Source organism: Podarcis gaigeae (assembly GCF_964106915.1).
Source record: "Podarcis gaigeae genome assembly, chromosome: 5".
Taxonomy (NCBI): Eukaryota; Metazoa; Chordata; class Lepidosauria; order Squamata; family Lacertidae; genus Podarcis; species Podarcis gaigeae.
In genome coordinates this window covers 2,351,902-2,365,395 of record NC_139681.1, presented here as the reverse complement: position 1 = coordinate 2,365,395, position 13,494 = coordinate 2,351,902, and the positions used below count along the sequence as shown (strand labels likewise).

The 13,494-nt window shown below is 41.2% G+C and overlaps 1 protein-coding gene and 1 long non-coding RNA gene across 4 annotated transcripts in view; one reads left to right on the top strand and one right to left on the bottom strand.

Moving 5' to 3' along the window:
- The window catches only part of LOC310844659, a 153,743-nt gene that overhangs the window by 31,540 nt on the left and 108,709 nt on the right, over positions 1–13,494 (bottom strand). The gene's annotated exons all lie outside the window — the stretch shown is intronic.
- Positions 1–13,494, top strand: part of TTC38 (tetratricopeptide repeat domain 38) — a 72,848-nt gene that overhangs the window by 24,002 nt on the left and 35,352 nt on the right. For 2 of the 3 annotated variants that reach the window (XM_083738792.1, XM_083738793.1), the window contains exon 2: positions 6,209–6,295. The exons of the other annotated variant lie outside the window; for it this stretch is intronic. In XM_083738792.1, coding sequence (XP_083594918.1) covers positions 6,209–6,295 — 87 coding nt within the window. The remainder of the gene's footprint in view (positions 1–6,208; positions 6,296–13,494) is intronic. 3 annotated transcript variants of the gene reach the window in all.

Here is a 13,494-nt window from a genome sequence, read left to right as displayed (position 1 = left end):
GTGTTGTGGTCCGTGTACCAGTGGTCACAAAAACCCATGCACTATAGATCTTTTGGATCACAAAATCCATCATTTCAGCTTCATGTGCATGTTCTGGATAGATAGATCTCTTTGCCTCCGTATAAGCAGAGATCATAATAGCTTGCAATAAATTGAGGAAAACACAAATCATCACAAACAAAAAGGAAGTTAAAAAGAGACCTGCCAGAAACCTATCAGCTGCAAATTCAGTACCCCTGAATGCTAAGGCGCAGTAAGATAACACAGTAGTAAAGGAATAAAGCAAAGTACGGTAACTTTCTTCATGTTGGCCAAATCCTAAATACCCAACGGACATATATGCAAAAAAAAAAATGGCCCCTCCTACAGACAAGTTAGTAATTGTAGGAAGCGCTTCAAACAATGACTTTTGGGCCAAGCGGACATCAAACATAAACCTGAGATACCGGTATGTTTTCATAACTAGGAAAAAAGCCAATAATGCCTTAATTGTTCTGACAACTCGATCGAAATGAGCAGCTGCATGGAAGGGAATGAATTGTTCTTGATTATACAGATAAAACTGTATTAACTCAAAAGCAAGCTTTAATCTGAATAGAATCAGCAGCAAAAAAATTAGACAGAACGTCTTAATTCCAAAATTAATTAAATTGGCAGCTGTTTTTATATAATTCAGCCTTTCTTGACGCAGCATGCGATATTCATCCACAATATAAAATATAAGTATAGCTACAATACATAAAAATAAGAAAACTCCACTAGTGGTTTGGTCAGCTAAAAGTGGGAGCTTATAAGAATGAACTGACACACTGCTGACAAGAGGGCCAACATATGAAAATTCAAATATGACAGAAATACTGCAAAACAGATCTGCATCTGGATTAAAAGTGGTCAGCTCAATAATAGTTACCCAGGTCCTGTGATCAAGCCAGGTGTTCCTTTCCAAAGTCTTCAATCTTTCTGTTGAATTTGTTTGTGGTTCTCCTGTGAAAAAATAAAAGCTGTATCCTCTGGATGGGTAGCTGTTTAATTCTCCATATGACTCATATTCCCACTCAGCAATGCTTTGTTCATAAGTGTAGCCTGAAAAGCTGGTGGGGTTGGCAGCTGGACGATTGACTGGAGCTGACCACGACCCATTGTAGTCAGCTTGATCTTCTGGGTCACCTCCATATCGGTGTACACAGTGAATATCCGTCAGAAATGCTTTTTGAAAGCTATGTAGATAGGTACATGCCCTGTCAGAATGTATACCTCTTATTTGTCTCATTCTGGGCGACCCAAGGACTTTGGACCAGGTCTCTGAAAGATAGGTTGGTTGGTAGTCATTGTGTATCAACGGCAGAAGGATATTTTTCACCCATTTGTAAATATCTTCTACGTTATTTACTTCAGATAAACCAAGAGAAAATTTCTTACGCATAAATCGATTGTAGTGAAAGCTACTGGTGGTTTCTGTAGGATGAGTATACTTTAAAATTAAAGCTAAAAAGACAAAGTGACAGACCATATTTTTTGCTAAAATATAACCTAGACTCTTAATAGTTGCTTTTTTCCTCAATATTATAAGCTCTTCGCCTTTAATTGGTTGGTATTTCTTTGAAGTTCTAAGTTTGACAAGGTTATCATGTAACTGTCTCATCTCGTTTGCAGGGATAGTTCTATCATTAAACTTAAGGTCTTGGTATCTTGTCCATGGGATATTTCTGCAGTATTTTGGATAAATGGTATTCCAGGCTGTAAAAAAGACTACCTTAAAGGTCTCAAGGAAAAGCACAGTTAGGCAAAATGAGGTAATGGAAGCTATTAACCACTCAAAAGAGGTTTCAGTGGAATAGGATTGGCCAAGTAGTACAATGAAGAATGAGAGCACACCAGATGCAGAAAGCACAATGATCCAGGCGATGTATAGAACCCACCAAGTAGACTGTGGTTTGTGTATTTTCTCAGAAAATGTTTCATTTTCTGCTGCAACATTATTGCTGGAGTTGGTGTCTCTGTGGGGGAATTGCTGGGACTTCATCTCTGAGGGTGGAGCAGCTTTTAAATTGCCTTCTTCACAAAGGTTTTCAGATGAAAAGGAGGAACTTCCTTTTGGGTGAGCTTGAGCTGCATTGTGGGCTGAAGGTTTCTTTGATAAATGCTTAAACAAGGTTACCAGAACCAATTGCACAGGAACTGAAATCAAAGAACTTTCTATTCCAATTGTTATAGATCTCAAATACTGTAGTTCTACTGAATAAATATGTTGGTCAATATCGTTGAAGAATATAGTGTTAAACATCAGGGAGCTTAACAGTATTGCTAAGCAACAAGTCAGCCTGAGGAATCTGCTGAAAGAGTCATCGTCTAAATGAACAAAGACAGACAGCCAAAGATGGTTCTTGAACAGGTCATTGCTAATCATAATACAAAAATAATCAGTCTTGCTTAAGGGTACACTGGGATTTGTAACAGTAAATGACCTTTCTATTTGGCAATCATCCCTGCCAGGATCAAACCATTTCCTACATATAAATAGCCATGACTGTTTAGTATCCATGTTTCGTACTTTGATTCGGCTTAAGAACCAGTTAGGACCAAAGCCATGATTATTGCGCCAGATATGAAGAGAACAAATGTTTCCTAAGTCTCTCTCAGTAGTTAAGAGAAAGGTGTCAATGGATCCGTCCTGGAAGATCCCTGGGAACTGTGGATGTTTTAAATGATGTACATCACTGGCCCCATTTTGGCCAATCAGTTCAATGAAGACATCAGCATTGGTGCCTGATCTTAAACGACTTCCTGTGTATATTGTGACTAGATACCTCACCTCGTGAAAGGGATCATTGTCTGGCAAATCTATGACCTGATCCCTGATGCCAGCTTTATCTTTTCTTATGACCCAGATAGCCAAAGAGATGTAGATTATAAAAATAGCAAGAACTGTCAACCCTGCTACAGGATTTTGGCCACTCGATGCTAAAAGGAACCTTTTCATATCAACTTGATTGGGAAATAAAAGTACTTTGGCAGCCAAAAATTGGATACCAAGTCCCGAGGTCCTTGATGGCCTGGGGTTAGCTGTTCTTCTGCTACGCTCTTTTGCTTTACAGATGCAATGTACCTTGGAATAGGTGGTCTGAGGGCCAAGACGGCAACTCCCTTCTTTCCACTGGTTCTGAATTCCATCCAGGTCTAGGCAGGTTGCTGCAAAATGAGCAATGCGAACTATCTTTGTGGTTTGGTCTCTGACAATTGGATGTGATTGTAAGACAACAGAGATATTCAGTCTGTCTGCTCTATTGCTCTGGAAAAGAGACCAAAGCAATGACTGAGGAAGACAAAGGATATATGGAGCCTTAACTGCACAATCAGTGACATTAGTATCCATTTTAGTTGGTGTAGGAGGACTGGAATGGGAAGCAGCATACACAGCTACAGGGGGGTGGCTGATATTGTGGCCTAGGTATATAAATACATGAAAAGTAATATTTATTTTAGACACAATCTGGATAAAAATATCTTTGGAGCTTCTTTTTACTTCAAAACTAAAGCCACCAGTTGTTTTAGGGAGATTTTTGTCTGGTCCTATTGTCAAGTCAAAGATGGCCTCCTCTTTTCTAGCCATGATCATTTCAACCACATGAGGTGTGATACTGATTACGTCACCGTTAGCTTTGGTTCCTGTCATTTTTAATCCAGTCACCATTGTTCCAATATCTTCTGTATAAAGCAACCATGGAAAGGGATTTCTGTCAAATTCATAAAGGACAGTGGATACCACAGCATCTACCTGTAATTCAGCATGATTACTCTTTTTCAGTTCAGTATAAAAGCAGTTCCTGCAATATTGTCTGTCAGAGAAAGTTCCTGAAACATCCCATTTCTCATCTTTCCGTAAATGCATGGCCCAGATTTCAGTCTCCATGCTAGTTTCTTGCTCCCCAGGGACTTTACCTTGTAAGACTAGATCTGCTAATATTTCTGTCACTGAAATGGTTTCTTTAATTGCATTGGCATTAACATTTCCATGGTTCAAGAGAGAAGCACTCAACACACTGGACAACCCGATAAATATACCATTGCCAAGGATCTCTGCTTCCTTAGAACCCAAGTCTTTGGCCCTGAGCCTTTTGAGAGCTTCACTGACCTCTCTTAGTTTTCTGACTGCAAGCAGTTGTGATTCCCTGTTTACTTCAGTAGTTTCATGTATTACCTGACAAATACTCAAAATCACTTGGGTTATTTTCAGAACATCGGTTGTAGGTATCCTCGTAGTTATATTAAGAAGGATTTGTCGCAAATCAGTTTTAGAGCCTTGACTGGTTGGCAAAGTCTCTATATTATTTAATACAGAGGCCACCATATATACAAAATAACCTATATTAAAGTAATCTTTAGCTGCAAGCAAAGTTGTCATAGCAGCGGTTGGTCCACTGATTAAACCATGTAGATCATGCTGAACAACACGAGTTGGTTTATTTTTTCTTTGATCATACACAGTTGCTTGTAATATTACCTGAGAAGATGCTCCAAGGGCATCATACACTTGAACATATATGCTTAAGGTAGAGTTCTGAGATGGTATACCAACTGGAAGAAAAGAACGAGGAGTTTTAGGGTCATGACCAGCATACACTATTATTCCCAAAACATTATTCTCTACTGAAGATACGACACTGGTTTTGATTTGATTTGATGATGCTATCACTTTATATGTAAGAGGTCCATTTTTGTCTTCAAATCCACTGCACTGAATGATGAATTTTGTTAGGAATGCCATGCCTATCTTTGGATTGATAACACACTTTCCTATCTGAGGTGGGCCATTCACATAAAAGGAATATTCGTAGATGGCTGACTGTCCTTCCTTTGTGGTGACTTTCAGACTAAATGTAAATGACTGCTCTGCCATGGATACCAATGCATAAGCATTTATATGCAGATATGGATTGGATCTTCCAGTTGCACTTTTTGAAGACCAATCAAAATTTATTTCACTGGACTGTGCTGAGTAAAGTGACCAGTAATAGAGAGATTTGCCACTTCTGCAATTTAGGCATTTGCCAGAAAGACAAAATCTTTCTGTTGGAATTATTGACTCACCACAATTTTCAATACATGTGACATTTAGGATTATGGCAAGAGGAGCTTGCACATGTACTATTTGTTCCGTCTGAGCTATTCTGCTACCATTTTGAACCACCAGGCGAAAATAATACACATGATTTCCTTGAAGTGTTTCAGGTTGCACTCCCTGAACCGGAACAGAGCATGTTATCCATTTTAAATCTACCTGATCTGGATGACATTTCCCATTTTCACTGAGAGTCATTGATGTGTAGTCTGTTTTTTGTTTGCTGCAATACCAGGTAAAGGACAGCCCTTTGGAGGGTTGGACTGCCTCGCCATTGTAGTATGCAGATCCATTAAGTATCCACTCATCAGAAAATCCAACTGTCCGGATACTGCCCCCAGCAATGACAGCCACAAAGGTATCTGATCCAATCTTGACAAACAGTGAATCAGATCCTTCCATGCTCTTCCATGTATCCAAAGAGGTTAAATTCATTGTAAAATTAAAGAGATACAAGCCATTATCTAAGACAGGACCAGGTACTTTTAATATGGTGGAATTTCTTCTTCCAATGCTAGGTGGATTAAAAGGTTTTGACCAATCTGGTGTAGTAGTCAGATCTGGAACTTTATAGATGTTCCAAATGACATTTGTTTGATTAGGACCTGGACAAGTGATACGTGTATCAGCAGCCAGAGTAAACTCTGTTCCTTGGGTATAATATACCACACGCTGAGAAGCGTCTGGCTTCTGGATACTAATTTCCTTAATAGAACAGGGTTTTCGATGGCAAGCTATGCTAAATCTGAGGGCCTTTGAAGCATAAGTGTTGACTGTGGCTTTTAAAATAGTTGGCATAAGTCCATTTCCAATGCATTTCACCTTTGCTACAAAACCAGTGAAGAGGGCAGAGTTGAAAGTTAAGAAAGAATCAGAAATGAATTGCATTGCATTTTTGACATGATTTATGTAGGTGAAAGTATAGTTCTGAACTGGGTACTCGCCTCTAGAATCAAAAAGTTGAAGGTTGAAGGCCCACTCACACTGTAGCAGTGGATGTTGCACAGGAATAAACCACACAATAGAGACCAAACTGTCTTCAGGAGAACTGTTATTGAAAACGTGAACTTCAATATCTTTTTCTCCTAGAGACCTGAACAAAGTCCCTTTCCGATTCAGATAAACATGGATGCTGAACTTGGACAATTGCAGCTGCATGAATTCAACAATGATCAGGTAACAGAGGCTCTGCTCCTCGTAAAAGATATAGTGGGAGCTGTGGCCCTTCCTAGTGGTAGGAGGAGTGCTGTCTTCCTGCGTAGAATAGTACAATCCCAGTGTATGGCTAAAAATGTAGATGCCTCTTCTGGTTTTCTGTGGATTGAGTGTGAGATAAGTTGTGGCTCCAGTGCTTGCTCTGAAAATCAAAGTCTCATTAAAGAAATCAAGTTTTCCCGCCAGTTGTTCAGGCATCTTCTCATTAGTACGAAAATAGACATTGGCCACCACCTTCTCCTTGGAGTGATATGGTATGGGAACAGCACAGAAATTGCTGCGTAGAGCAAAATGGTTGTAATTGTAGAAGTGAGACCACTCTCTTGTATCATGCGTGCTTAATAGTTTATAAGCTACTATTCCTTGGCTGAGCTGTAGAAGACTCCAGGAAAGGCTGATTGTCCCATGTGGGTGGCTCAGCAATTTGGAACGTACACTAAAGACATGCAACAGGGCAGGCTCCACATATAATTCTATGCTAAGGCTGATCAGAGGTCGATGCTGAACACTGACTGAAGCGGTATAGAATCCACGATGGGGATAGCATACAGTCAGGTGGTAGCTATAGTACGATGCGCAGACCTGGTACAATTCTGCATTAGGGTAGCCAGCGAATGGAAGTGGTTCACTGTGCTGGTTGCTGGGAATGAGGAGATCTTCTGGACTACCCCCTCGGCTCCTGAAGCGATAGCTCCATGAGGAACTCTTAAGGCGTGCGCACCAACCCAGGTGCACTGGCTGCCATTCAAAAACTGGAAGGGTGCGTGGCCAGAGCAGGAAAAGTCGGACATCTTGCCCGGTAACCTCAATGCTCAGGTTGTGGTGAAAGCACAAGGGTGCAGAGCACAAAGTTGATGTACACTGTACTGTGATCCGACTATAAGCCCATGGTGGATAGGGACCTTCTCCTGGCAGGCCTTGACCCAGCACCAACTCACCTAGCCAGTTATCTGTAGTGTTTACCAGGATGGAATCTCGGTACCAGTGGCAATGAGGAGCGGGTTGTAAGTCTGTCTCTCTCTTTTTAGAATTCACTCCTCGTGCTCTTGAGTAGCACAATTCAATGTATTCATCCCACAGACATGAAACCTGGAGTTCGTTATCTTGACGTTGATAAACACGATTTTCTGGCTTTGAACAAGTGACTAACAATGGTGGTGGAAGGAGATCAAGAGGAGCTGCCTCTCGGTACTGCAAGCAACATGAACAGCAGAAGAGGAAGACATGACATAAAAGGTACCTCATCATTGACAGGAAAAAGAAACCTGACTCAGTAGTAACAGTTATCTCCTAGCAACAGCACAAAAAGAAAGTCTGCATGGATTCTAGAACCTTTCTACTGTTCCCTTAGGCAACTCATGCCCATTTTCAATATGGCCACAATAGTCCTTGTCTTTTTCTGTGGTTGAATCCCACACTCCTCTTCATAGTCCTCACATATCACATTACCCTGGATTTGTATAAACCTGTGTTATTGCCATGTTGCCCAGATGTATCTGTTACAATTTTAATGGAGAATATTTGGTAGGACTTTAATTTTGAAAAGGCAATGACTGTGATAAAACTGGAGCTTGACTGATTATTTCCCAGGATTATATTCCATCTAAATAGCATGTATGCTTATCTCTATATCTTATGAATCCCATAAGCACTGGAAATCCCAGATCTTGAATTTTCTCTGTAAATTACCCCATGAGAGATGGGAACATATTACAACTGCTACCTGTTGGCTTTTGGGGAAAAGATGCCTCTCTTTTCTTTCAAGCCAACTCTTCCTATGGAGTCTTTGGCAGAACCACTGAGTACACAACACATCACACAGAAATTTAGCCTAAATAACTTCTCCTTTCCCCCTTCACCTCCCCCTCCTTCAAGTTGAATTTATGTCATGCACATTCATGATACTATTAGAGGTCCCTATTAGAATGAGTAAGTGGTAAAAATGGTGATATTTAAAACATGTATACCTCAGCTTTCCACAGGAATGGAATTCAAAGGCAGTTTACAAAAATGAACAGCCTATAATGAAATCTCAAAAATAAGGAATTAAAATACAGAACAAATGGCTTACAAATACACTGTCTGGGATAAGCCAGATTTACAGAAGCCCAAGGAATACATAGAGATAAACCACAAACTAAACAACTCTGCATATAGTTTACAAAACCTCATTAACAGTAATATACAGCATTCCAACAGTACTATACAGCATTTCAAGTCCATAAGAGAAACTCTCTGTGTGTAGACTTGTGCTGGTGCACTTCCAATGGAACTCTAACAATGAGGTACCCAGATTTCAATCTCTGTTTCATGAATCTGTATATTACTATTAACGAGTTTTTGTAAACTATATACTGTACAGAGTTACAGTGGTACCTCGGGTTACATACACTTCAGGTTACATACGCTTCAGGTTACAAACTCCGCTAACCCAAAATTATTACCTTGGGTTAAAAACTTTGCTTCAGGATGAGAACAGAAATCGCGCAGCAGCGGGAGGCCCCATTAGCTAAAGTGGTGCTTCAGGTCAAGAACAATTTCAGGTTAAGAACGGACCTCCAGAACGAATTAAGCACGTAACCAGAGGTACCACTGTATTTAGTGTGAGATTTACAGAAGCCACTGTGGCTTCTGTTTGAAATCAAGGGTGTCTTGCTTCCGCTGTCTTGCCTCTGCCTCCTCCAATGTGGCAGCCATGAGAGCTGCCGCGGCCTCCATGGCGGCCTCCACTGCACTCCTGGAAGCGGGCACAGCACATCTAGAAGCACACTTCTGGAAATGCATGCTCCACTTCCAGCAGCCACGGTGAGGCCGCAGTGAGGCCAAGGAGACCGCAAAGAAGCTGAGGAGGCTGAGGTGATGTGGGGACAAGGGGACAGCATGATGCGGGGGTGCAAGTGGAGGTTTAAACCTCACAATCCTGGTGCACTTAGGGTGAGTGCATACGTGACAGACTATGGCTATGTACATAACAGAGTATTAAAGCACATAGACAGATCCGATTTTTCCATGTGCACATTTGTGAATGCATTCAGTTGAACTCTATCTCAATATTTCCAATCCACACTAGTGGGTAGTGCCTGATGGAATGTATTCACACTGTATGTCTCCCCATCCCCTCAGTTACTACTTCCCTATCCTCCCAGAGGGTTCTATGGGATGTTAGGTGAAAAACAGTGCCTCTAGTGGGAGGCATGTTGTGCTCCTTCTGGGGTAGTTTGTCCGCCCTTGGTCCCCACTCTGTGGCTCTTAGAAGCTCTCAGCATGTGACAGCGTCCACACCCCAGGAAACAGCCTGACTGCCAGCTAAACCAGGTGCGGGTAGCCTATGGGCCTCACCTGCATGCGAAGACAGGCTCCGGCAGATTGAGCAGACAAGACCAATTGTGGGTCCAATAGTCAAGAAGGCAGCTTCTGCACATGCTATAGAGGGAAGTGTGAGGCTGGTCAACCAAGTAAGATAGCCCGTCTAGGAGAAGGAAAACTGATCGTAAACAGCCGCTGCTTTGCAGAATATCTTCAGGGGAAGAAAAGGCTAGGGAATAAACCCTACACGAACTAGGAGTGAAGTTCCTAAGATGGTTGGATGGCACCTTGTATACCTCCTTTCAGCAACTCCTGCAGCCAAGCTGGTGCTAAACGCATTGCTCTGCTTTCTTTTGGACCATATCACTGAGGCCAAGAAGGAGGTCTTGTCTGGGCAGCCCAGGACCTCCATATGCACTGCTCAAGCCACTTTGGTGCTGTTGATGCAGCAAAACGTGGGAGGCAGCAGTTATGAGTTATTGATCTCTGCAGCCACAGCAAATGCTGTGATTCTTCAACAGTTTGACTTTGCCCCCAGTGGCGCACTCCACTGTCTCTTCAGACAGACGGATGGCAACAACAACAAAATCCTCTGAGAGTTCTGGAAACCCAAGGTCCCTTGTGGGCATGTGCACAAGTATTTGTTTGCCTGTGCATTTAGCCATTCATTCATTTATGAGATACAAGTTTTCTGATATGCCAGACTTGGAACAAAATAGCCAGTTGTCTTTTTTAAAAGTGTGATCCTGTGCTCAGTCTCACCAGCAGCTCACCAGGAATGCCTCACCATTGAAAGTAGGAGAGTGTGGTGATAAAACGGCACCCACCCAAACATCCCTGAACATGTCAGAAAAACCTACCCATACAATGTGCTACAGTACAACCAGTTGGGTAACATTCGATTCTATGCTGGATTTTTTCCCCTTACCACATTTCGCACAGATTGGAAGAATTCAAATTAAAGGGGGGGGCGGGGTAAAAGTGCAGTTTGCCACTTGGATGAGGACAATCTCATTTGGAGAATCCTTAAAAAATGAAAATATTGGATAGATCAAATCCACTTTAACATGCCTTGTGTACATAGCCTGTGTGTGTATCTTTATGCATGTGGGGCTGAGTGCAGGAGAAGGAGGCTTTGTGATATGATCGACAGACAGACAGACCTTCTGAGTGGACAAAAGCTGTGCGTGTATATGTGTGTGTGTGTGTGTGTGTGTGTGTGTGTGTGAGAGAGAGAGAGAGAGAGAGAGAGAGAGAGAGAGTGAGTGAGTGGAAAAGGTGAGCTTAGCCTCTCCCCGCCCCCCCTTGGCACATGGCATCTGACCATCCCTGCAGGCTCTGCTTGGGATGACTGGTCTATTAAAGGACATTGAACTAAATTATCAACACAGGATAATATCCTTTACCTAATTTTGTATAAGAGTTCATACGTACTTGAAACCCAAGGAGAATCAATTTTAAATTATGAGACAACCATCTGAAGTGGAAATAATTATGAAGGAAGAGAATGGAAACTGTGGAGATCAGCTTGGGATAGAAATATTTTGCAATTTATTCACCGTTTACTCTGTCTTTCTCAAACAGAAAGGTAAACAATTTTCTTGCCATTTACTTGCCTGCTTCTCAAGCCGCACACATAGTCATCCTTGACCACAGATCTCCCAAATATTACAGTGCTGACATGATCACGGTCACTTGTGGGTGGTGTCTGACGGGTGATGGAAAACCAAATACTTTGGATCTTCAGAACCACAAAGTTTATTGCTTCTGCTTCATCAGAATGTTGTTCATAAGTAGGTTGTTTCATTGAGCTATAAGTAGAGATTATTAGGGCTCTCCATAAATTGATGAAAATAAACATCATTGTAAACATACATGAAGCCTGAAAAAATATCCCTAGCCACAGGTTGGATGAAAAACTAGCCAGTTTAACTGCTCCAAAACAATATGAAACTACAGTCTGGAGGGAAAGAATCCAAGTATGAAAACTCCACTCACTTTGGCCAAATGTTAGGTACCCAAATGATGTGAATACAGAAAAGTATACGGCCGCAAACAGAGTCAAATTAACAAACTCAGGAAAAGCTACTGACATTGTTTTTTCTGCAAGGCGCACATTGTACAAGAATCTGAAATATCGGTATGGTTTCAAAATCAGAAGGAAGACCAAAAAACCTGAAATCATCATGTAGAGTTGATCGATTTGCGAAACTACATGGAAGGGAACAAATTGTTCTGGATTAAGTAGATGAAATTCCAACAATGTAAATGCCAGCTTAAATTTCAGTGCAATTAACAACAGAAAAAACATAGAGGTTGTCTTTATTGCAAAGTTATTTACGTTAGTTGCTGTTTGAAGATAACCTATCCTTTCTTGACGTAACATGTTAAATTCATCAGCAAGATAAAAGGCAAGAATATACACTATAACTCCATACACAACCCTTTTAGAGGTGGGTTCATACTGGAAAATAGAGAGTTTGTAAGAATGAACTACCAAACTTGAATTAACGACACCTACATCAGTAGTCTCAAATACGATAGAAATGCTGCAGAATAGATCCACATCGGGATTAAAAGTTGTTAACTCAAAAATCACTGCCCAGGTCCGATTATCAAGCCAGTTGTTTCTTTGCAGATCATCCATCCTCATTGTTGTATTGGGTCGTTGCTCTCCAGGAAAAAAATAAAAGGAATATCCTCCAGGCCCGTATGAATCTACCACACCATATGATTTATATTCCCATTGGTCAATGTCTGACTGGTATGTAAATCCTTGAAAACTGCTGGAGTGCTTGGAAGTTGGTTGATTGGTTGGGATTGTCCATGACCCAAGATAGTTACTTTGATCTTCTGGATCACTGTTATATTTATAGCGGCAGTGGCTTTCACTAATCATATGACCTTGCGCAAAGTTGCGAGCAGGGAAACATTCCTTTTCAGTATTCTTCGCTCTTACTTGCCTCATTCTGGGCAAACCAAGAATTTTAGACCAAGATTCTGAAACATAGGTAGGGTGGTAGTCATTATGTATTAAGGGCAGAAAGACGTTGCTCGTCCACATGTAAATATGCTCCAGCTTATTTACATCTGATAAACCAAACGAGAATTGATTATATATAGCTTTATTGTAATAAAAAGTGGTGGTGGGTTCTGCGGAAAATGCAGCAATGAAAACACAGGATGAATAGACAAGGTGAATTACGATGTCCTTTACAAACACAAATGCTAAGTGTTGAGCCCTTACTCTTTTCCTCAAGACTATGACTTCATCCTCTGTTAAAGGTTCATATTCCTTGCTGTGTCTAAGTTTGGAAAGATCATGGTGAAGCTTTCTCAGATCTTTCTCATCCACACTTGATTGGATCAGCTTCATATTCTGGTACTGTTCTGTGCTTATCCAGGGGATGTTTTTACAGTATTTGAGACTTATAGTACTCATAGCAGATATGAGAGACAACTTCATGGTTTGCAGCAAAAACACACTCTCAAAAAATGATGTCATGGATGCTATAAACCACTCCATTGATGTTGTATAGCCATAGGTCAAACCATATAATATAATGAAAGATGAAGAAACTCCAGATATGAGAAAGACCAGTGTCCAAGAGACATATCTGCACCACCATGAAAAGCGTGGCATTTTATTAAAGAACATGAACTCTGGGTGCGGCTCCTCTTTTTCGAAAGCAGTACTTGTGTCCTTGTCTGTTGCATTGTTGTTGCTAGCATTGCTTTCTGATGATGGCAGGTGCTGGTCTTTCCCATTTGAAGATGCTGATTTGCCTTCTTTCTCAAGGGTTTCAGGCATAAGAGAGGGGCTTCTTTTTGACCCATCTCTCGTGTTATGCAGC